This window comes from Colias eurytheme, chromosome 6 (genome assembly GCF_061535395.1).
Source record: "Colias eurytheme isolate Ceu_HAF_F1 chromosome 6, ilColEury1 Martin Lab GWU primary, whole genome shotgun sequence".
NCBI classification, from domain to species: Eukaryota; Metazoa; Arthropoda; class Insecta; order Lepidoptera; family Pieridae; genus Colias; species Colias eurytheme.
The window spans coordinates 167,579-193,344 of record NC_142985.1 but is presented as its reverse complement, the minus strand read 5'-3'; the positions used below and the strand labels follow the sequence as shown (position 1 = coordinate 193,344).

General features: G+C 34.4%; 1 protein-coding gene across 3 annotated transcripts in view; it reads left to right on the top strand.

Moving 5' to 3' along the window:
• The window catches only part of LOC149907366 (zwei Ig domain protein zig-8-like), a 314,072-nt gene that overhangs the window by 268,447 nt on the left and 19,859 nt on the right, over positions 1–25,766 (top strand). For 2 of the 3 annotated variants that reach the window (XM_090102382.1, XM_090102380.1), the window contains exons 4-5: positions 5,021–5,231; positions 8,862–8,900. In XM_090102382.1, coding sequence (XP_089958508.1) covers positions 5,021–5,231; positions 8,862–8,900 — 250 coding nt within the window. The remainder of the gene's footprint in view (positions 1–5,020; positions 5,232–8,861; positions 8,901–25,766) is intronic. The other variant, XM_090102383.1, reaches the window with a different exon arrangement.

Genomic DNA, 25,766 nt, shown 5'->3' with positions numbered 1-25,766 from the left:
TACCCCGCGAGTGCTCCTTCGAGTTATGGAGAGGTAACAAAATACTCCCAGAATTTTAAATATCGGCGCCACGGATATAGATAACTAGAGCTTTTTCCTATAATTTAACAGTTTAAAATCATTTCAAGACTAATATTAACGTGAAATCGTCAAATAAAATTGTAATTTTTAAAATAATGACATAACCATTTGGTTTCATCAGTTATGTATATTATTTTTTAAGAACTTACAAATCTGCTGCGACACTGTACTGTATTTAGCGGCCCTTCCTCCTTTCTCCTTCCTTTGGCAAAAAAACAATCATATATAAATTATAGTATAATTATTATAGTTAACAACTAACTAAACACTCTCCAGTCTATTTGTATCCGTGTTTAGTGCAGTATTCCGGGGCAGGGCGGTCCCGCGAGACCGTAAACCACGCGGTCATAAACTTGTTTACATTTTCAATACTCAAAACTTTTATATAATTCAACGAGGAACGATTGTCGTTTTGTTTCAACCGTTGCATAATTCCGGAAATAAATGTTCAAAACATGAATAAAATATTCTAGGTTTGGTTAATCCATAGCTGTATCTGTATTGTTAATGTTTTAACTTTTTTGATATTTTTGTATGATCTCTCTTATGTTTAATTTAAGCTCCTTTTCTAGGAAAACTGAACGTTTATATAAAAAGAATTAAAATGGCGAAAAAATAACTCAGAATGAGTATACCTCATATTATTTGTTGTTTAAAATCTAATTTAAATGTAAATAGAACTTCGAACACTAGAATATTTGTTGTTGTTTACATTATATAGGGTGTCTCAGCGCCGATTTTTAACTTTAAACACGAATTTCTCGGCAACCTGCGGGGTTAGCTGGAGGGGAGTGGTAGCGTTTGATAGGTGACGAGTGCGGATTTTTTTGTGGCCATGGCGCAGTGGTCTGGTACGCACCGCGCGTACCCAGTAGAAGCGTACTTATGCAATACGTTTTCGTTGAGTGAAAAACGGTGTAAATTTGAAGTCGCTATGAAATCCACCGTTTGAGTGATGCCCCGAGTACTCAATTAATTAAGTCGTGAGGAGAGAAGTTTAGAGCGACAGGATGTTTACTAAATCATTCAATTGGACCACGAAATAGACCTGTGCGATCGATTGAACACATCGACCGCGTCGCCGCTGCGGTCACGGAACATCCAAGACGCTCACTTAGACATCATGCTGCCTCTTTAAGCCACCATCGGTAACTTTTTTGTACCTCATCTGCAAGAAGAGGATATTGACAAGTCTGATGTATGGTTTCAGCAAGATGGGGCCACAGCCAACACTGCTAGGGACGCACTAAATACGTCATTTCCGGGAAAATTCATAAGCCGCTCTGGAGACATATTGTGGCCACCCAGATGTCCCGATTTAACCCCCGCTGACTTTTTTTTATGTGGTTGTCTCAAAGCAAGAGTTTTTGATACCCCTCTTACAAATTTGGAGCAGTTGAAGACTAAAATAACGACAGAAGTGAGAGCCATTTCAGCGGACATCCTTCGGCGCGTCTCGGCAAATTTGCGTGTCCGATTTGAAGAGTGCATTCACCATGATGGAAGACATCTTGACGGTGTAATATTCTGTACATAAAATCCGCACTAATATACTTTAATTTACTACAGTAAAAATATTATGAATACAATTTGTTTTTTTTATACAAATTTTCAAAGTTTAAAATCGGCGCTGAGACACCCTGTATTTTAACGAATAAAAATTTACGACGGTTCGGTAAAAGAGGCAGAACTTTATTTTTCCTTCCAATGTAAATCTCCGTTGCCTTTTATTCTCAAAAAAATATTTTTCACAAAAATAAAATTCCTTTTCAGTTCTGTTCCATGGCCTGAATATTGAAGTGGAGTGAATTTCGATTGCAGCTCAAACAGCGGTCTACAATCTGGAATAGACAAATACGCTCAGCCCCAACTCAGCCCGATACATAATGTATTTAATGTACCATTCCACTCATGAATCACTCTTAATGGATCAGGGAATACTCCGATACAATGAAAAATCTACAACTTCTAGACTGAACGTGTTTATTTTACTACTAGCTGTGCCCCGCAGTTTTACCCACAGTGGTCGACTCCTGTTGGTCTTAACGTGATGATATTATAGCAATTCTCGATAAATATGTTATTAAATGTTTCGTTCCAGGGTAAACAAGATATTACCTTGTATACAAAATATTACTCGATTTTCTTTATATATAGTCCCTAACTAATAAAGCCTGTTCTATAGAAACGTGACTCCCAAGATATTTACTCAAATATATTTTCTAATACTATATTTACGTCGTTCCAAATAAATTTCACAACTTTCCACAACAAATATTTCATTAGGTATCTACCTAATAAAAATATTTGTTGTAGACTGTACTATTTCAATCGTTGTTATTTCCTTGGTAGTTTAAACTGGAATCTCTAAATTGTTTAACAATTTAAATAATTCTTAGATAACTCAAGTTAATTTCTATTCACGTGATAATAGTAATATCCTACAAATAACGACGTCTCTAACTTATCCGGCACAAGTTTGACCCATTTCGTGTCGAATCATTATGATTTTCGACTCCCACTCGACTATAATGTTCACACGAATAACTATACGAGTAGGTAAATATTATCAAATGTACGAAATAGTTTATTTTTTTATTTTTAGACAAAATGTATTCACATTCTACCACAGACGTTGAAGACTTTGTAGTTGAAAGTTTGTAGACACATCACTGAGATTCTTTGATGTAATAATATTATTTTATTATATGGAAAATTACATCTAATTAAATATGGAGATTAGAGGAACGAAAACAGGTCTTCATGTCGCATCGTAAAAAACATAACTATGTATAAAATCTTCGTATAAAATATTACGCTATTTCACGTCAATCTTTTGTCAGAATACCGTAACTTCTTTAATAATTAAAAATGCTTCACAAATTTTCTTTTTATTAAGTAAAAAATTTGATTACACAATGTTAGTTATTCCCAATTATACTGAACATGCCTGACTCGCATAGGCCCCTATATTTTAAAACAGAAAAGGAATATGTAAGATAAACTTTTTCAATTCGTAAAAATCCGATCCCCATCAGAGGATGGGGATCAGATTTGGCAGAGGCCACTACCACAATACGTATTACGAAGCACTTTACAATCAAGCCGAGTCAATCCTACGACCATAATAAACTAATCAGACTTCATTGGAACAAGGAAATTGTTACAAAGACGCATAATTTAGCGTAAAAAATTGCTTTTCGACAACCTTTGTAAAGCTTCCCTCATTTCCGCTCCACCAAGCGCGAACTCCACTTACATTATATACGTTGATAATTCACTTTGTACTATGAGCGAATACAGAACGCTTGCATATGTGTACGGTTTATAAGTATCACATTTTACAACACATGCTTCATGTGAATGAAGCAATTTTTTTTGCATAATGTTATCAAAACAATATTAATACAAAATGATCCTCAAAATAATATTATATCGTTAAAGTTTGAACTATTGACTTATTATATTAAAGCTATTTTAGAAAAAAATGCCACAAATATAATATTACCTCAACTATCTTTCAATGGTTCGATAAGCTTTTTTTAACGCTTCACGTAGAGTGCAATCGGTTTATAAATGGCAATCATATTTTTATAATTCAAGTAGGTACTTACAAAGATAGCACCTGTAGAAATCATATCAATATCATGTCTGGAAATAACTGCTATAAAATGTAATCATGTGTGCATTAAATTGAGATGTAAGAAAATTACAGATAAGAAAAATCTTCATAGTTACATATGAGCTGATTCAAAATCCTCTATAAGAAGCTTAATGTTTCTTAACTGAACAGAACTACATAGTTCTACGATATACATCTACGACAAGTGTTTAAAATGATTTGATTCTACAATTTGGGATAGGTACTTCCTTCACCAAATTCGCCTTTATTTTTTACTTTTTGAATGCAACTTGTTCGAAACAGTCGAATTGAAACCTTCTTATTTTTTCGGTTGAAACAGCACACACCTCACTCATGGGCGTTCCCTTGGCTTAGCCCGCGTGTGCTTCACATCACACATCACACAAGTTATACGCAACGACTAATCCCGGCTCGTTCGCACCGCCCGCGCCGGGCGATGAATTTTTTAATAAAGCCGCGTAAGACCGTGTGAGCCTTGGATAAACAGACGCGTGTGACGGTGACCACGTTTGTGATAGGACGGATTTTTTTTGTGGGACTGTGTTTTTAGGTATTTTTGAGGAAGTATACTATACTTAATTAATCTTTTACAGATAAGTAAACTGGTACCTATCTATTAATCTGCCATATTCGGTAACTATTGCTAAACCATTTACTTCAAAGAAAAGTTACTTACGCTTACGTGTTAAATATCTTTTCCTATTATTTGAAAAATCATGATACCGTTATCGAGTGTTCATGTAACCCTATATTCTTTGTTTATTTAGGCACATAAACAATACTATTCATTTAAATTTGCTTAAGTAGTTTCAATAAATATATTATTTGTCCAAGCAAAGGCACAAATTCATTGAAACATTCAGAATTTATAGAACTCTATAAAAATTGAACGTGGTTACGAATAAATGAATTATTAACCTCAAAAACATAATTCTTGGAAATTCAAGCAGCCTGGTCCCTCTACGTTACACGTGCCTCAGGCATTTATTATCAAGCATTTATACGCTCTTCGCAATAATTAACATACGTGATTTAAATGTTCTCTTTGTATCATTTTTAGTAATACCGTTTACGAGCTTTTTCACTTGAACAAATAATAACAAAGATTTATTATGATTTACTTTTTATTTGTCAATGCTACGTAAGAACTACGTAGATGATCTGTATGTGGAACACATAATAATCTAGCTGGATTATCTATATGATTATGAATGCAAGACGGGATACTCTTGTGTGTGGAAACGGTTTTATCCAATTCTCAAGCTGCTACCTATTCACATTATTGTACTATTACAGGTGTCATGGATCCGTCACCGCGACCTACACATCCTGACGGTGGGCGGCTACACGTACACTTCGGACCAGCGCTTCCAGGCCACGCACTCACCGCACACGGACGACTGGACGCTGCAGGTCAAGTGGGCCCAGCAGCGCGACGCCGGCGTCTACGAGTGCCAGATCTCCACGCAGCCAGTGCGCAGCTTCTTCGTCACGCTGCATGTTGTCGGTGAGTCCACAAACCACTAACCACCAAGAAATACCAACGGCTTCACAAGAATCTTTGTTTGTGTTGCCGGCCGTTTAGGATCTAGTGTCATAACACTATATCGTCTGTGGAGTGTCATAACATAACATATCGTGATATATAGGTAAACCAGATTCTGATGGCAATTAGGGAAATCAAAATTTTGAGTGTGCAACCCTAGGGAAAATGGACTGAACGATCTTGATACTGCTTATTTTTTATTTTGTCCTCAATATCATTAGTCATATTACATAGGTGGACAATACTGTACTTAATAATGAGATATCCACTTAACATTATGTAAGTACATACTTACATGTATAATACATTTTACTTTTATACAGGTAATACATAATATTATTATTTACACATACCTATATTTGTATATTCATTACCAGTATGCCATGTGAAAATATCGATATAATGATAATGTAGATCAAAACTAGACTGCTTATAATTTTTTATAAAATAAAATAAAAATAAAATAAAACTATGTTTATTTTCGTAAGTATTAACAGATACACACATTATAAAATTGACTTGGACAGCTTGGACTTGACAAATAGCCGTATTGGAAACTCTGTAATAAGTTTTCATAAAATTATATTATAATCAACAAACCACAACAAACAATATTATAGTTACCTACATATAATATTTTTTAATTTAAAGTATCAAAACGGGTAAGTCCAATTTACCAATAAAATCTTCAAAATTGAAAATTGTGATATGTTTGACCCTTCTTCATCGAATATTTTTCTATACACATTATAAACAACACCTCTTGCTTGTGTTCGCAGCGGCTTTTTCGATATTTTCGAAGATTTTTTAGATAAAATCCTAAAAATTATTCATCAACTGCAAAAAAGACAAATAATTTGACAACCAATTTGATAGTTGTCAAATAAGTTGCCACATGAAAATCTTTTATTTCTTAAATATAAATATGCCATCAGATTCTGGTAGACCTATAACTTGTGCCCTTTTCTTATATACTTGTCTTGTACCTTTGTGTGACGGCGTTTCTTAAAGATTGAAAATATAAGGTAAGTTTCAACGGATTAATAACCTCAGTTAATTACCCAATATAACATCTGTATGAGTTTCACCATAACATAGAATTAATAACCGAGATAGCCATTATACAATACAAGTATGTTCTTCTACGTGACTTGCAACTGAACCAATAAAAGAACTCATTCTGCGATTCCTTTATAAAGCAGTTAATCCATTCTTATGTATTTTTGATGAAAACCAGCTCACAGTCTGCTCCGTAAAGTAGAGCACACGGAACGGTCAAGCATTTATGCGAACGATGTTTAATTCATGTTATACAATAAATATGGGTATGAGCCCTTCCACGCGCACACCAATATTGAATCACGATTCACGATTGTTGTAAATACTATGCTTTATTCAGACAATGCATGATTGTCTTTAATTATGTATGTATTTTTAAATCGAGAGTCGTTGGAGGTTTTTTTTTGTATAATGATTTAGTGACGGATTGTGGGGAATATTGAAACTATACTAACTATGCTTAATCTTCATGAAAAATAATTTGACTTAACATATGTAGTGAGTAATACATACAAGTTTGCTTTTTCTTTTCAGTCTATTAGTATTACCATGATGTATCAAAATATCCAAAAAATTATATTTGAACCGACGCAAACCGTTCAATCATGTGTTTTATAGTTCTTATTCTTATCATATTTTCCAGCGCGCTGGGCACCGAAGGAATGTACATAAATTCTAGCAAAGATTTGTATTTACCGGCATCGAAACGGCGCTAGAGGCACGTAAACTATTGCAGGCCCGCGCCGGCCGCCCCGCGCCCGCCCCGTGCCGCATGCCGCCCGCCTCATTATGAGATGTTTGCCTTTCATTATCCTGCACAGATAGACACATAGCATACGGGCATGTCCATTTCAACGGCTTTAATTCACTTTCAGAAGGTTTTGAAGTGGTTTAAATAACAACGTTTCAATATTCCACAATTAAAGCTGATTTATAAAAAGAACGCTCTTTGTTATGTTTTATTAAAAGTCCAAAAATAACAAAGTACGTTGTTTATGCCATGATGTTGTTACGTCATAGCTTAAGTTAAGTGGTGAAACATTATCTTAATGTCTCTTATAAGGGAGCTTTGCTTTAAATAAACTGATCGTATTTTGCTAAGATAAATTCATTATAGCCGACTTACGACAAAACACGATCAAATAGAATGTTTTTACTCTACTTTAAGCGCTACTTTACGATATTTACTCAATGCATATTAAATCAAAAGAGACAAAGACCTTAAAATGAATAAAAAAACAGTACAAACAGGAGTTAATATATTTACATCCATTTGCCCTCAATACGGACATATTAAAACTTGATAAATACATAAAAAGAGAAAAACCGACCCTTGCCCGTTTTACAAAAGACCAATCGACGGTGCCTTCATTGGATTCATATAAAACATGTCCAAATGAAATCCTATTTATTCCGTAAAGCAATCCCGAGCATGAAGGGCCATAGCTCATTGAGCGATTGTCTGTCGGCTTTAAATCAAATGTATCTTATTTCCAAAATGCTCGGAGGCTCGCAGGCCCGCTCGGGCGGCGCGGCCGGCGGGCGGCTGCGGGCGGCTGCGGGCGGCGGCCGGTGTCACGGAGCGTTTTAACATATTTATTGAACGCGACCGTGCTTCGAATTAATCGGCCGGATCGCGCTAAACAGCTATTTGTTGAAAATCCGATAAGGGCCTCCATATAGCCTTCTGGACTCGTAAATACGAGTTTATTTGTGCCTTAAAAAGGTTTATTTTTCAGATAAATCTTGACATTCGTTTGACCTTCATATAATTATAATATAATTGAAACTTTTTAAATGATAATTCTTACCCCATCTCTGTATCAAACTTTAAAGTTCTTGTTACAATACATCTTGTTTCATTAACTATGAACAATATTTTTGCATGAATATTATTGAAAAGAATTTGAATATAGTATGTATTATAATATACTCTCGTGTGTAAAACAGCGCTTTAAATCACCATTGTTAGCGGACCTAAAAAGATTATATGACCAATTTTACATAAACCATTAATCCGGTGCAAACAAACGTACATTTAACCCCTCGCAGCGGAACAATCTCGATTGTATTTGTCTAAATAATCGGCTCGTTAATCGAAGCACGTCGCCGTTAAAATGCGTTGTCACCCAATATCGCGACTAAATGAAATTCCGATATGTTATAAATGCGAGATATCGATTCTGCTGACAATCGAATAAACAAATTTTTGATTATTATTTATGTGTTAGGATGCTTTACGTTGTGTTGTTAGGCAAATGTTATTTATTTCGCCGTCTAGCTACTATTTTACTACATTGTATAGTTGTCATGGAAACTAAGAAGGCTCCCAGAGATTTGTGCAATATTTTATTTATAAAATAAAATTTCACGCAAGGTGACTCTAGTTATACGATACAAATAAAAATAGTGTTTAGATATAGCATGCCATTTATAAAAGAGGAATTTGATACAACCTATATATCTACCTTCAAACCAGATATATTTCTGCAAGCTTTCTAAAATAAGTAATACGTAAACATTGTTTCACAGATTGCGACGAGATCTACCAAAGGATGTTTTCAGACGCGAGTGAGTGTGTGTCTGTGTTCAACTAATGAGTGTGTGTGCGTGTTCAGCGAATGAGTGTGAACGTTTTAATTAAAGACTCTGTTTCTTAACTAATGCGTGTGTGTTTACTAACGAGCGTGTGTATTTCACTAACTTAAGCGTGTTTTTGTCATTAATTTTACTTAAGGAAAACAATAAGCTAAGAAGCTCTTGACTTCAAAATTAATCAATAACTAGCAAGGCTTAGAAAGAAATCTCTAAAACTTAAACGATCTTAAAAGAAACATTTGAAAGGGACGATGGTATAGAACCATAAAATATATCAGCATTACACCGATCTCATCTTTCAAATCCATTTTATCAAACGACATTATTCCAAAGAGCCGAGCGCATTATGGTAATATAAAGCTTAATTACTTAATACTTTAAAGTCAGGAGAGTTGGTGCTAAAGTCGTATCTAGTATGATAACGTACAAGTTCCTATTTAACTTCCCCCGAACTTGGGAAGCTCACGAAAGCTCTAACCAGACCTACTTACTGTATACTACGTATTTTTAATTCATTATGTTCAGTCGAACTAGTTAAATTAACTTTTAAAATTTAACAAATTATGAATTCATATATCTGGATATTGTGTGATTTAATTATGAGTATTACTACTTTAATCCAAAATTAATTCAAAAATCTATCAATAGGGACTTAACACGAAAAAACATTTTCCGTGCAGTCAGTGTGTAAAGTTTGCAATTCTGACAATCGCAGGCTTGTAATAAGAACACTTCTCAATAATTACATAAGAAATGGAGAAGTAATAATAAGTCACTTTTATAAGCATATATTACTGAAAAATAATCTGAACTCCAATCTATAACATTACATGGATACTAATATTTGTAATACCTATATATTATGTGTATAACCATATCAAGATATGATCCTCGAATACACAGCATTATTATTTTAATCAGTAATTGCCTTAAAGCTGAAGCCAAACAATGGGTATTGACAAACGAAGCGATGGATCCGCTTCACTTGCCACTATAAACATCAACATCGAATGCACTCAGTATCTTGCCGTAATTTATACAGTTCCATGCTCAATAATATTTGAGAATTGAGCAGAATATTAAAAGACGAATTATACATTCACTTGGAAATCTGAACTATCGTTTCACAGAGCATTAATTCCACATTTAGATTCATTATCTTCGTTTTATTAAACTAGTTTGGTCGTTTTATAAAACAATATTATTAGTGTGCAAAATCAAGAAGGAAAGAAAATTACCAATTATAGAAATTAGCAGTCGCTACAAAGTTTCCAATTCATCTCTATCATACATCTAAAGAAGCGCGCTCTTTTGCATTCTTATTAGCGCACAACGTGAGGTTTCAATAACTCGCTCTTGGTGGATTTATTTTAATATCAGTTCCGATGAAGATAGCGCAGGCTCGCCCGATCTGCAATGGCATTAGACTTTCATGAGAGCCGCCATGTCAACCCGCGCTTAACATTATTTATTAACCCCTTTGATACACGAACGTTACTCAACGATTTTTTATGTGTGTTACGTTCGATTAAATTTATCGGAAAATTGAAGACTAACTTCGTCTTGTTAACGCCTCTGTAAAATGATATAAGAAGGACATAAATGTTTTACCAAGGATTACAAAAGCAAAGCAGGCAATGTAATTAATTAATTTTAAAATATGTTTGAAAATAACTTGGAAAACTAATACTTCTCTCTCACTAATACCTACTTAGAAATACATGAGACAGCTTTAGCTTTATCTGTAATCTATGTTCTTAGAATAATTTTAACCATTAAATTAGTAGCCGCGCACGGACTTTTCGGGAGAAACACATTGATATAAACTTTTACAACGTTCTCTATTAATCTGGTAAGGCGATTAACCATTTGTGCCTGTTATAATATTATGTGGATAGCAAAAGGATTTCTGACTAAAATAACACTGATTGAATACACTCAAATTTCAGTCGTAGAACTTCGCAGAAATATAGTAGATTGCCATTTTGCAATTTATGTTGAAAAAATACACACTCTTTCAGAACAAGAAAAAGATCACGTACTGATTCTAACCAAAGAGTTACGGAAATTGCACTTTTAATTTAACGATACGCTCTAGATGCAAGAAAAAAGTCGATAAAAATCATAAAAGTCATACTAATACTTATCTATAATAATATTATAAAGCTGAAGAGTTTGTTTGTTTGAACGCGCTAATCTCAGGAACTACTGGTCCGATTTGAAAAATTCTTTCTGCTTTAGATAGCCCATTTATCGAGAAAGATTATAGGCTACATCATCACCCTAAGACCAACAGGAGCGGAGCAATGCGGGTAAAACAGCAGGGCACAGCTAGTGAGAATATAATATAAATCTCACAAAATTAAACAAACATAATCAACGTCTGAATTTTAATTATTTCTTGGTGAAGTTTGATGCTTATTGTAACATTATTTTCTTGTATGTTTTTTATTGTAATTATCTTCGTTATAGAAATTAATGAAATAAACCTTTTAACGCAACGTAAACTACGATTCATTTATATCGTTTTGCATTGTCATGAAAAACGGACAATCGCTGTATAAAGCAGCTGTGTAATTAGTTTTGTGTTGAGTGTTTTGTTTCTTTTAATGCATCTGTTCTACAATCCGCTTAACATGTGACGCATGTAGATTAAGGCTTTTTGCAGACAGATGTTCAATGTTGTTCAGTTTGTTCTTTGTATGGCATTTCAGCATTCTTTAACGACAATTGTGCTGAATCTACGGTGGCCGAATATTCTTGAATATTGAATTGAAGATGTTGCAAGTATATAGAGTAATAGTAATAAACTATTGAAAATAAGTTTCCTCTTTCTACCTTAATATCTGTGTTAACTGGTTAATTAAAGTTTATTAAAAAAAATGTAAACGCTTCCTTTATAAATCATTGTTCATTCAATTTCGTTTATTCCCCTTATATGTATAGAAAAAAAAATAATCACGAAAGTTGGACAAATGCTCTTTTATAATTCAGTAAGTTGAAATATCCGACTCACACTGCACATTAAAAAGAAATCAAAACCGCGCGTAGATAACTAATCAAACACAAACTAACGCTTCTGACCCGACCTCGTCCACTTAATAACTCAATAATGTGGACAGAACACTTCGTATCGTTGAGTAAACTCGTAATTATGTGTCAAGTCGCTCACCTGCGTGTTATCAGCTCTGTAGAATTAATGGCCGACATTAGCGTCGCCTTTGTCGGCCAAATTATGTCTGACGGCTTATTGCCGGCTAATGATACAGGACATTGATAGCTTTACATTTGTACCCCTGATTATGATATTCCCTACTTTATTACTCCGATTAATCAGCCGATTAGTAAGCGTAGTTTTGCAGCACTGACATAAAATATAATTATATAAATCGTCAGCGTTGTTTCTAGCGATATATTCCGACGATGAAGCTTTGTAATTTTTGTATTGCTGAAAGCGAGTATGAAAATAAATAAAAGATTAAACAATCACAGAACAAACATGAATATCAGAGCATGTGCAGGATCCCTTGAAAATGAAATAAGCTTAACATGGCAGCGTAAGGGCGGAGAGAACAGCGAGCGGAGCGGCGGGACGTCATGTGTTCCTCACGCCTCGAGACCTCGTTTTAAAGGTCTCTCCACACATTTCTGTTACACGTCAGGGTTAAGTTAACGGTTGCATTATTAATTTATGTCTGTTATTTTTCGGGCTCTTTCCTTAATTGTCTTAACTATGATACTATCAAATTCTTCCACAATCCATTACATAAACCAGCAAGTGTCTATAAGCAATTATGTCGATAAAAACTTAGATATTCAGTAAATTGAAATCTTTTATAATATGGAACACTTCAGCATAACGATATTATAAAAAAAACCCACATCGCGGCCATTCTCTCAACTCCACTGCACAAGAATAGATATCAACACGCAAACGGTCTGGAAAATTTACTCTTTGAAAATATGGAGATCAGTGGCAGCCCTGCCAGAGCACAGTGGCGTGTGAAGACACCTCAGCTCCCGGCGCGGTGCCGCTCAGCTGACGCTCACAACCAACACGCTCCGCTGACGCCTCCGATTTGTAAGCGAACTTTGCATGCGATGTTTTGTTTTGTATCCTGAATTATTCATATTACAGTCTCAACGCGACGTACTTGGAAGTTATTCCGAGATATTCAAGTCGTAAACCGCTTACATTGTACGCCGATATTTATTGGAGCCTCTGCCACTGCTCCGCTGTATCTTTAGAAAAATATGAATGCGAATACAATAAGTACTACTGAAAGCACCGCAAAGCGGTACTCTTTGTGGCTTTGTTTCTCTTTTCATGGACTGTCAACTTAAATCAAAACAAATGTTAAAATAAAAACGGTATAGGTATGAACATTAATGAGCTTGAATAATCTAAAGTCCCATACAGAGAGAGATTGTATTTCGATATCCGGTTCCCGTTTCTTGTTCCTGGTTGCTGGTAATAAACATAATGAAATTTTCGTCTATACAACGTGTTAAGAGGCATCTTTATTGTGTAATGATAGGAATATTAGAGACAAAATGTTTAGAAGTGAAATCTGAATATTGCCAACACACACAAATAATTAACATTTATTACAACAATTATTCTGAATTCAAAACAAAATATTTTAAGAAAGTTTTTTGGAGTCTTTAAAACCATTATGTAACATTAAGTACATTGCTAAGAACACCTCCGTCGTATTCAATTCGCAAGACAGAATACTTAGAAATAATTATTACAGACTACAACCGAGCTGAATTTAGACAACCTAGAGATAGAGACAGGGATGTATTTAACACTCAATTATGATCATTTTATTTTAATGATTAGTAATAGATTTTATAGTTTATACTTTCACTTATAATGCATTGAAATAAGATTTATAATAAGTTGAACACCGTTACACAAATAATAAAGGTTTTTCTTTTCAGAATTGTTACATTACCTATAATAAGAAATTATAAAAAATTAAAGTTATTCTGTGATTGTTTTTCGTCGATTGTTTGTTGTTTAATAAAAAATATTACATGTATTATTAACAGCTCAATGTGCATGTAATAGTGGTAAGTAATTGTTTGATGTTCTGCTGTATAAAAGCTGCTCCCCTGACTTTGCTCGGGAAGAACATCCTACAATTCATTTTGAATAAATACCTATACGTTACGGCCATGGAATTTAAATATTTGATTATACATTGGAATGACAAAGTCCCTGTCTGTCCCAACATTACACCTACGCTTCACTCAAATTTGGTTACACGTTTAGGCGAACATGGCGCGATATACTTACAGACAAATCTAAGCTTTATTATAATTTATTACTCACCTGCTATCAATTATATATACACGAAATTAAATTAAAACATTAAGGAATGTGCTTGCATTGATTTTTCATTTTTGTATGTATGTATTTACAATCTTCGATGTCTTCTTACGAGTAGCCGTCACGTATATTACAAATATTAAACGGTTGTTAGTTATTGCAGTAATAAAGTGATATAGACCGTAATAGGTTTTGTATTCCGATTAGATAACATATTTTTAAATCATCAATTATTCAGAATATATTAAAATAATAAATAAAATAAAAAGTTCATTTATTTGCCTTAAGACTGATATTAAGACACACACAAAAAATAAGACAGATGTCAACGTCACGCCATTCTCACTCTTTATATAACATAACAAAAGACGGACGTCACAACTAGTCACTCACAACAAGTTTAAATGATCGTGTCTATTTGAAGGAGTTGTAAAGAAATAACGAAGTATTATTTAGTGTTCAGTTCAGTGGAGCGACATTGTCCTGCCTCCCGATCGAGCACCACTTCATTCCTTCATATTATATTTTCTTCGAGATTTCTAAATTGATCAATTGTTGACGGGTTTGTGGATACTTTCATTTGAAATGTTGCCTACATTCCATACAACCACTACATACATACATACTACTCTTAACAAAATTAGAGAATGTAGTAGTAAATATTATTCAGAAAAAAATAATCTATAACGTGAACAACATTCAATATATTCTTTATACTGTAAAAGTGTAAAGCGAAAAGTCGGCATTACAAACGCAATAAATAAAGCCACAATTCCACAAACACTTTGCAACACACACGAGCCACTACATCTCATTTTCCGAACAGAACCGTTTTCATTTACCTTGTTCCCGTCTCTCGCCTCTAAATATGCATTCGTTTGCAGACGCGGCGCACAACTGCACTGATCGCACCGACATTACCTTAATTAAACATCAAATTCTACTAAAACCGACGCCGACGTGCTATTTTAATTGCGGCCTTTTCATTTTACCCGTTAAAGCGCTACAATAGAGCTTCGCTTTACCATTATGTTGAACGGCGGTTATTTTTGATCGCTTCAGCGGGCGAGCGGTCGACAAACAGCGCGAATGAGATTTAGCCGGCTACAACAATTATAAGCCGTATTTTAACTCGGCTTAACGCCGCGCTCATTGTGCTCGGGAACGTTTAAACGGAATAAAACAAACGTAATGATTGCATCGCGAAAACCGCCCACGCTTTTCTACCTGAATTATATTTGCGAACTTTTTCAAACCTAAAAGCTGCGGCGACGCTCCACAAACTATATTTAATATCGTTAAATAGAACTTCAAGTTTCAACTTTAAATCTCATATCGTTCTTAGCGGACTTTTATCATTAGCGACGTTAGGGCTCTTCACAATCTTCGCTAACCGGCTTGAGCTATACGATTTTTTCCATTTCTTTATTAAACTTTTAATAATGACTCTTGAAATATGCACAGATTTCAGTTTACCCCACACAAACCTCGAAAAGTTTTAGGTATTACAGTTCAATGACATAAGTTTCGCTAAAAATAATTATAACAACCTAAAAATCAACTACACACCAAACTTGTATCTACAGTGTGGGCGTCATGTGATATTATTGTGACCTCCAGCTCAGTTTCGCTGATACATCAGAATTCTCTCAGTTTGTTACGAGTGTGACTGTGTTGCTATCGCGCCACTTAGATCCAAACTTTTTCCAGACATAGATTTTCTTATTCATGAGATTTTGCAATTTTCGAAACAATATCGAGGGGAGTTGGATTCAATTCCGCTAATCAAAGTGAAAGTATTTGTTCCACGACAGTGGTATAGAAAATACAAAAGTTTGTTTGAATATGATTTTTTTATATACGACGTACTACGGGGTGCGACCTACGACGCAGATGAAGCATATTTTATCTTTACATAAAACATTATAAAAGGTTTTTTTTTTACTAAAGTTAATTTTACAAATGTGAAAATATTTATATACAAGTAATTATTCAAAACATAGTTGTGTTTAATGACATCGAAGCCATATTTATAGGGAGAAAAGTTTGCGAGAAAAATCATTTAAGTTGAACGGTTTGTCGATGTGAAGGAACAATTTTGTATTTAATTAAATATGTGGCTAGAGCCAGTTGTGTTTAAAAGCTGGCTGTCAATTACGATGTATTCAATACTCGAAGATTTAAATCTATTTCATTCTATAGAGTCGTAATAGCACGTCGAAATTTATTTAATTTCTAAGTAAACCGTTTGAAATTTTCTTAAGAATTTATTGAAATCCTTTCATGACATGCGTATCTCAAAAGCATAAATCCTGTTTTCGAACCATTCATTTTACTTAAAACCTGTCTTAAATTGAAAACCGTACAGCTGATGAAAAAAAGCTGTAATTCATGAATTTTACAATCCAACCTGTTAAGAAATACTACATCACGCGTCCATACAGTTCTCCTAACTGGCAAACAATTGCCAAGTTTGCACAGTATAGCGAACATGTAAACACAAAGTTTATGATATACCGTAGGCTTAAAGTTAAGCCGCAGGTACACGAGCGGCAGACGCGCGTGGGCCGCGCCCGCCGTCCTGGATTAAACTATTACACACTGACTAAACGTCTCACACTTCATGTCACACGATAACCGTGTTTGTGATCCTTTTCATTGTTAATTACGCATTTGTCATTTCATTAATTGCAGTAGTTTATATTGTGTGCTGTATGTTGCCTGGTATTTATGTAAATAGGCTACTATTTGTACAATATAGAATTATCTTATATTCCATATATTATTTTTTTGGTATGAATAATTTGTAGCTAATAATCTGCTTGCTAGTGAAAGCACAAACACCATACTTAGCAACAAAGTCTCACCCGAAAATAATTCAATCAGCAAAAAACGCATATCAGTCCCATAGTGTAAATAATTGTCCGTTACACTCTTGCGGCGTGCGGCGTGCCGGGCACAGGAATTGACAGACAAATCCAGTTATCGGAGACCCGCATCCTCACCTGACCTCGAGGCACGCAAGCGGTCTGAGATGCTCTGACGGCTTCCACAACCACCTAGCTACCAAAATACGCTCGGAATTTCACGTACCCTGTAAAGAAATCATAAACCTTATAGCTTAATACCTTTATAAAGTAGGTATAAGCTACCGTGTCGAAAGATTACGTTATAAAAACTTTACCTAAGAACATTTTATGTGACAAAACAGTGAAAAAGACACGTCTAAAATAAAATACATCGCATATTCTTCTCTTAAAATGTGGCTTTTAACTATTTTTATTTTAAACCGAGAATAGTTGGAGCTTTTAAAATAAGAAGTAGTATTAACGTTGAAGTCGCGTCTACTCCGTCGTGTAAATTCTATAAATATTATATTTATCTGCAACTGAAGTCACGGGTATCGATGTGAACGTGAACCTTCAATGTAACACTTAGCGATTGTGGTCTTATGGTGATTATAATATTTGTGAAATGCATGTGAATGTTTATGCAAGACTAACTTTCCGCCCGCGGCTTCGCCCGCATTTTCAAAGAAAAACCCGCATAGTTCCAGTTACCGTTGGATTTTCGGGATAAAACCTATCCTATGTGTTTATCCAAGTTACTTTCTATATTTGTGCTAAAGATCATTGTAATCGGTTCTGTAGGATTTGCGTGAAAGAGTAACAAACACACACACATACACATCCTCGCAAACTTTCAAATGGATGCTTATCTAATCGAAATTCGAAACGTTGTATGGAGAAGCTAAAAATCAGCGCTTTGCAGTTGCTGAGTTGATGTTCTTAGCTATTGGCCTTTATATACCAAAGAATAATATTACGATAAGTATCAAAAGAATTGTATTAATTGAGCTAAGTAGACGTTTAATTTATCTCCGCGGCTTATCGCGGCGCCACCGAGACACTCAAAGGAAAAATCAATAAATCGAAACCTCTCGAGCGCGTAAGGCTTATTTCTTAAAAGATTATTCCGCTCAGGGACGCACTACATCACACGGCGCGCGGTGCCCGTCGCGGTAAGTAATGTAGAGCTTTGTGGATAGTCCCAAATAGCTCATTAATTCATCGGGATTGGCCACCGCACTCCATTATTTGATTTTAGGCCACATTATCCTTTCTTTCAACGAGCTTTATTCGTGTAAATTTCACACTTCGAAGATTTTGTAAATGTTAATTCATTCAAACCCACCGATCCTTTTTGAAACGTATGAGCTTACATCTACAACATTGGAACAGGCTCTTAGTGTGTAATTAAAGAGGATGGGAATCGTATGCGAGATCTGTTTCCTAGGGTTCATGTTTCACAAATCTTTTACATGAATTCCAACCTTTGATATTACAAAGGTTGAAATGGATTCATTCAGTTTATACAATAACATTTCCTAAATTACCATATCCCGCGGGTCGACTATTGGTAATTACAGGGCCTGGATTATATTATTGAGTAAAACTACTTTATCACGTAAATATACTCAATCAATTTGATGTTAATAATTATTAATCAAAAATATATATTTCGAAAGTTTTGGTAAAAGCAAAAATGTTTATTATTTGTGTTCCACAAATACCAGAGAGGCCAGATCTGGATGGAGCTTAAAGAGATATTATCTGTAATAGCACATGTGCTTTTATCCGGTTTCCATTCGACCCGTAAAGCGCCTGTTTTATTCCCAAAGTACGGTATTCTAGTTTCATTCAACAATTAACAACTCTTCCCAATACTTTTAACACAGCTTTCTTGCGTTGTATGTGTAATGTATATGAACTTTTCAAGCTAAACGCCTAACTCCTAAACTAAAGTGGGCCTATCATGCTCATAAAAATATTTAACCGTGTTCCAAAAGGTATACGAAACCAAAAAAATAATGTATTTAAAAATAAACTGAAGAAATGGTTGATCTTAAATTGTTTTTATAATAAAATAATTTTTTGACTATAAATGTTAATTATTATAATTGTATGCATAGCCTTAAAATGTAATTATAGTGGAATGTTATTTGTCAATTAATTGTAAATAGTAATTTTATTTCAATATTGTATTTAATTTAAATTGAGACAGTATTTGCATGCTTTAGACTAAGCAAAACATGATGAACAATCGAAATATTTTTACATCTCTATGTACCATGTTTTAAGCAAATAAATATTATTTTATTTTTTATTTTTATTTATTTTAAAGCTACAAGTAGCTGATAAAATTGTTGTTTAATATAATATTAAAAAAATTAACAATAAAGTTAATAAATAATCACATACAAACTATCGATAACGTTTGTATGTGGATAGAGCATAATTCAATGTATTTAAACTCTACATTTGATAGTAGAGTTTTCTTTGAAAGTTATTTCAGTGTGGAAGATGAAAACAGCGTCGTCCAAGAGGTTGCAATAATGACGTGCAAACGCGTTGTGTAAGCAGCAAGCGACGGCACTTTGCACGATAAACAGACGGCCATTCATTCACCTTTTACTTAAGAATTTTATAACAACTTATTTTGTTATTGTTCTCATGCCATTTGACACTCTCTCCGTGGAATTTTAAGGTGTGTAAAATTTTTAAATGGCAACTGTAGTTCTCTCGGTGATCAACAACAAAAAATACAATAATTGTAGTCAATAAGGCTCTATGTACTTGTAAAATCTAACTATGTATATTATAGTCAAATATAAAAAGTTTGCAAGAAAGGAACATTGAAATTATTTCAAATGAAAACGAAACTTAAAAATACGCTATGAATTGAGAAAGATATTTTATATGGAATACGCTGAAATATATATTTGCGAACATACACATTACACACAGCTTATAAATTCCCTTAGCAATATATCATAGTTTAACGTTGAAAGTCCCGGGAGAAAGATTTTAACATTAAATATTCGTTTATTCTGTTTCTAATTTCCTCTTGTTTGCTCTACATATCTGCTTCTATGTTCTTAACAAAATGATCTAAGATCAAACATAGCCCGAGATTTGCTACTATATTGAATACTTTGTTATTTTCAAGATAGATATAGATAGTTATTTCATCATACAAAGCCTAATAACTTAAAGTTTTAATACGTATCGAAACTTGAAGTAGATTAGGGGTAGATTTTAATCCGACCTTTGTCGTAGATGTGTGATTAAATAATATTAGCTATCTCATAGTAATCCTCTATCGTGTAATGTCATACAATGAGAATAAAATACAGGGTGTCCCAAAAAGTAGTGATATACTGAAGCTGGGAGGTAGAGGACTTAGAGGGCTATCCGAATCACCCCCATTTATGTTATGCGATTTTTCGTACTTTCGGAGTTATGACGTTTTTTTCAATTTTTCATCTATCGCCGAGTACGATGAGATTTTTATTTATGGTGACGTGAATTATTGCGCTAGATGCTTGATTTTTTTTGTGTGCTAAGCTGAAAGATAGGCCAATTCAGTATGGTAACATTTACTATCGTTAGATCTTCGAATAGAATAAAAAAAAGAATTAAATGCCAAGAAAGATAAAATTACCCAGTATGTTCATAACTTCAAGGGCTCATAAAAAAATAAAATCACATAAAAAAGGTTTTCCATTTGGCTTTTAAAAACTTGCTCTATCGATCAGATAGCTACCCTAAAAATTTCATTTTATTATTCAGAAGGCTTCAATCGAAAAATTGAAATCTAAATGTGGTAAGTGCAAAATTTTTATTAACATGATGATCATTAAAACCAATAAATAGGTGTTTAATTACCAGAATTTTTTTAAAATAGCCCCGCCGTTGCTCAATGCAAGTGCGACATCACCGTAAAAAGTTGTCTTTTAAATGTCTGAATGCTCTTTTATCATTTTTAATGGTTTCTTCTGCAACTATGAATTTCCGGGTTATTTCGTCCAAATTGTGGCAGTTGTAGTATCCCCACAGAAAAAAATCAATAGGGTTTATGTCCGGAGACCGTGGAGGCCAGGCTAAAGGGCAAAAATACCCTGAAAGATGGATTGGTCGTTGCAGCCTGCGCATGCGCCGGTGACGCCTGCTTTAAAGCCTGGCCTCCACGGTCCCTCGACCTAAACCCCATTGATTTGTTTCAATGGGGATACTAAAAAGACCTCGGCTACTTGAGAGAATGCCACAATTTGGACGAAATAACCCGGAAATTCATAGTATCAGAAGAAACCATTAGAAATGATAAAAGAGCATTTAGACATTAAAAAGACAACTTTTTACGGTGATTTCGCACTTGCATTGAGCAACAGCGGGGCTATTTTAAAAAAATTCTGGTAATTTAACACCTATTTATTGGTTTTAATGATCATCATGTTAATAAAAATTTTGCACTTACCACATTTAGATTTCAATTTTTCGATTGAAGCCTTCTGAATAATAAAATGAAATTTTTAGAGTAGCTACCTGATCGATAGAGCAAGTTTTTAAAAGCCAAATGGAAAACCTTTTTTATGTGATTTTATTTTTTTATGGGCTCTTGAAGTTATGAACATACTGGGTAATTTTATCTTTCTCGGCATTTAATTCTTTTTTTATTCCATTCGAAGATCTAACGATAGTAAATGTTACCATACTGAATTGGCCTATCTTTCAGCTTAGCACACAAAAAAAATCAAGCATCTAGCGCAATAATTCACGTCACCATAAATAAAAATCGCATCGTACTCGGCGATAGATGAAAAATTGAAAAAAATGTAATAACTCCGAAAATACGAAAAATCGCATAACACACATGGGGGTGATTCGGATAGCCCTCTTGGTCCTCTACCTCCCAGCTTCCGTTCATCACTACTTTTTGGGACACCCTGTATAAAAATAATCAAAAGTATGACTCTTTCATCATTTTATTATATAACTGACAATGAACAGTCTGGCTAATGACCATGTAAGTTTGTAAATAAATCTAAATATTATGTTCGAATCCTAATACTTAGGAATATTTCAACCTATAGACAAAAAAATAGCAATCATCAATCACGATAAAAATATATTAGTTAAATATTATTTTAAAGGCAAGTAAGATCAAATACAGTAACTGCACAACAACGTCCGCATTAAGAATGCGAGAACATGAACATGAAGTTTCGTATAAAACTGAAAGACAAAGACGGAGAGCAAGTGCTCCCAGACTGTGGGGTAAACAGCAGTTCTTCTTATTCATTCAGCAATATTTAGCCATTACACAGAAAATATAGTTGTAGGTGGCTGCAAGTTAGTATAATGTGATCACAGGTCGGCGGAGTAAATCTAACAGCGACGTTAATGTCAGCCGCACGGGAACTCGCCCCCCACTCGCCACCGCCCCTCCGCACCCCTCCGTTGTTTATACTGGTAACATGAAATTATATAATGTTACTTTATGGTGTAGCTTTTTCTTTCCAGATCGCATTTCATATTATAAGATGTTGCGTTTCGTTTTTTTGTGGTTTAAATTTAAATCCTTAACTGTGGAAAATGTGAGGCTTAAAAGTTTTCGAGTTGAAAAGAAACACCCCGGAAAGGGTGGATGATTGATTGATAGATTTTGGAACGAGGATAGCATTATATTTAAATTAAAATTAACTTACTGGGATGAAGGAAATTTAAAAAAAAATATGTTCTAAGAGGGTACTCTCAATTAGTGTCAATATATTATTAAAGTTGATAAAAAGTGTTTCAAATTACGTGCGTATAATAGATTAACTTTGGATATTCATTTAACAATGTATACCTACCTAATACAAGTGATCATAACAAACACCGCTTCTCTGAGATTAACATTATGTTCCGTGCATTTTCCAAGACATAATAAAAAAATATTACTTTGTTACATCTCAGAAATAGAAGCACGTTGTAACCCTTTTAATAAGGTAAATAGCAGAGAACAAGTGAAACTGGGAGAGAAATTATGCTAATGTAATCTTTTAAAAGGTCCGCCCCGACTGCCCTTGTAAATGCCCTACCTCTGTATAATATTATATTCCACTTGTAACGCCGAGGATTACAGAATAGCTGAGTTCTTGAAGCCTCGTGCTAACTATTATATAACCTTCTTATAACCGCATCTTTACATTTTTAAAAACATGAACATGCTGTTGGCTCATTTCCTCCTTAAAACTGAAAACTGTAAAATAAGGCAAAGCATGACAAAGCTGACACTCCGTTGTGCTCACAAGCACATAAAACTTACCCCGATTTTGACGCATTTGAGCACAGGCTGACGATCTGTCCAGTGCTTTGTAACTGTCTAGTTAGTGGAACGTGTAAGCAAAAGGAAGGTGCCTGAAACACTAACAAATAAAGGATTTTCAGTGATTTTATTTATTTATTTAATTATTCACATATAACAATTACCTTTACAGGATGATCCTAATGCGGTACTTATGCGATGACTTAAAACTAGGTATAGATCTTATGCAAATAAATAAATGCTAATACTAACAACTTAAACTAATTTTATGATGTACCTCACTACATACTACTGGTATAAAATGCTATTCTATTAACTACTTAACTAGGCGTTTAAAACATGGAATTTTATAATTAACGACAACGTTATACTTCATTCTAAACAAAAAGGTTCGCGAAAATTCTAATATCTTTTCCACGATCTCATAAAGCAGAATCACGGCTACCCTTAGCGTGGCGTGCTCCGAGAGGCGTGCCCTCGCGGTGCCATGAATATGCAGAGCCCTGCGAGGCGCTAATCCAGCTCTGTCCTACAACTGTAATTTAACACTTGCTGCTGAAACACTCTTACCTTTCTCGAGTAGTATTTGTGTTACGGCACAAGATGTTTTTTATTCGCCTTGACACTAAAAATAGCAATTTGAAATTTCATTTTATTTGTCGCGCTATGTTGGTGTACAATAGTTTTGTGGAATGAGAAATGTATCTAGCATTTTTTTATTAATAAATAAGAATTCATATTGATAGGTATATGATGTTGTTATATTCATTTCGCATTCATAGATTTTTTTAAATATGCTGTTTCATTCGTCTACAGTTTATTAAACAGATTACAGATGCTAGATAATAACGTGTGATACTTACTAGCTACATTTCCTAAATATTTACAATGTACAGGCACACTTTTTACTCGTTTATGTACTTATAGTTACAAGGCACAGGTAGTAAACAATATAAATCTCTCATAAGACAAGAAGATATGAGTACTATGAAAATATACACCCTACGAGGATAATAGTTTAAGAGAAATATTTAGAGAATACGGAAAGGGACTGATACCGCGGTAATCCAACCCTGCCTCAGAACTTCTCAAGCCTCACCTCTCTAATACGTAAAGCACTCTGAATAATATCCACACATAATAACACGCAACTACACGTTTATTTTAATTTCTACCTTTTCACTCGGTCATGTTTAATGTTTCAAGTTCATTCACTCTTTATACAGTACTTGAAGCATTCATTAAATACAGTTTGTAAGAAAAAGTAATGCCTTTTTCGTACGCACGTATTTAAACGCTCGGTTCTTGCTCTCGTATGTTTTATATTCAATGTAGTTCATTCGTACATCGTGAAAGTAATTTTATTTCATCACTGATTTATATACAGCTTCGAATGTAATTTATTCAGCTTTGGCTGTCAGTCGACAGGCTCCTAATTCCGAATGTTTGAAGCCTCCTTTATTGAAGTGTCTGTATATAATATTGAGTCTAAGAACTTTCGACTAAAGAGTATCCAAATATTTGCTTCTTAAAATATAATAACTCCCATTTGGAACAGCATTGTTAACCACGTTTCTATATCGCGACGCAATAAATCGCGTTTAATTAAATTAATTCGCAGCATATGTTTGCGACCACAACAACGCACACAGCGCAAATTATTTACCTTGTGTTACACAATATCCCACATACGCGATATTTGTAAATAAAGCCGGAATTATTTAGTGGACGAAATGCGAGCTTATTGCGTACTATTGGCTACGTCATTTATCCTTCTCTGGCAATTAATATTATTTCTCCTGTCGATATCGTCGTAATCCCAAGGAAATTGATCGGAATCATGGTGTATTTATGGGCATTATAGGTTTGCTTCAAATGCAAACCTATAATGCATAATTATCGAATAGTTTCTGATAGTGTCACAACGCAGGTTTTAAACCGTGTCCCTGCTGAAGAGGTTACAAAATATATCAAAAGTGCGAATTACTATGGAACATATTAAACAAAAATCTCCCTCCGTGACTACATCGTGACCCCAATTGAAAATCCATCACATTTATGAATCCACTTAACGCCATCAAACAGCGTTGATCAGTCAAATTTCACAAATGTTCCAACATTCCGTATCCATTTCTTTTTCCAATCCATCTATCTACTCATTCAATCTGCATTTACATATTACACGTCCCGCTTCGTTTCAAATTGGTCCTTATGTCTTTTAAAACAAAGATGAAATCGGATGAACGGCTCGGCGCCACGTAAATTGCATCCATTTTCTTCCCTTTGTGCTTTTGCACTTGGAAAATGTATAAAAGGAAACATCGCAGCGCTATATTGGATTGAACTCTTTA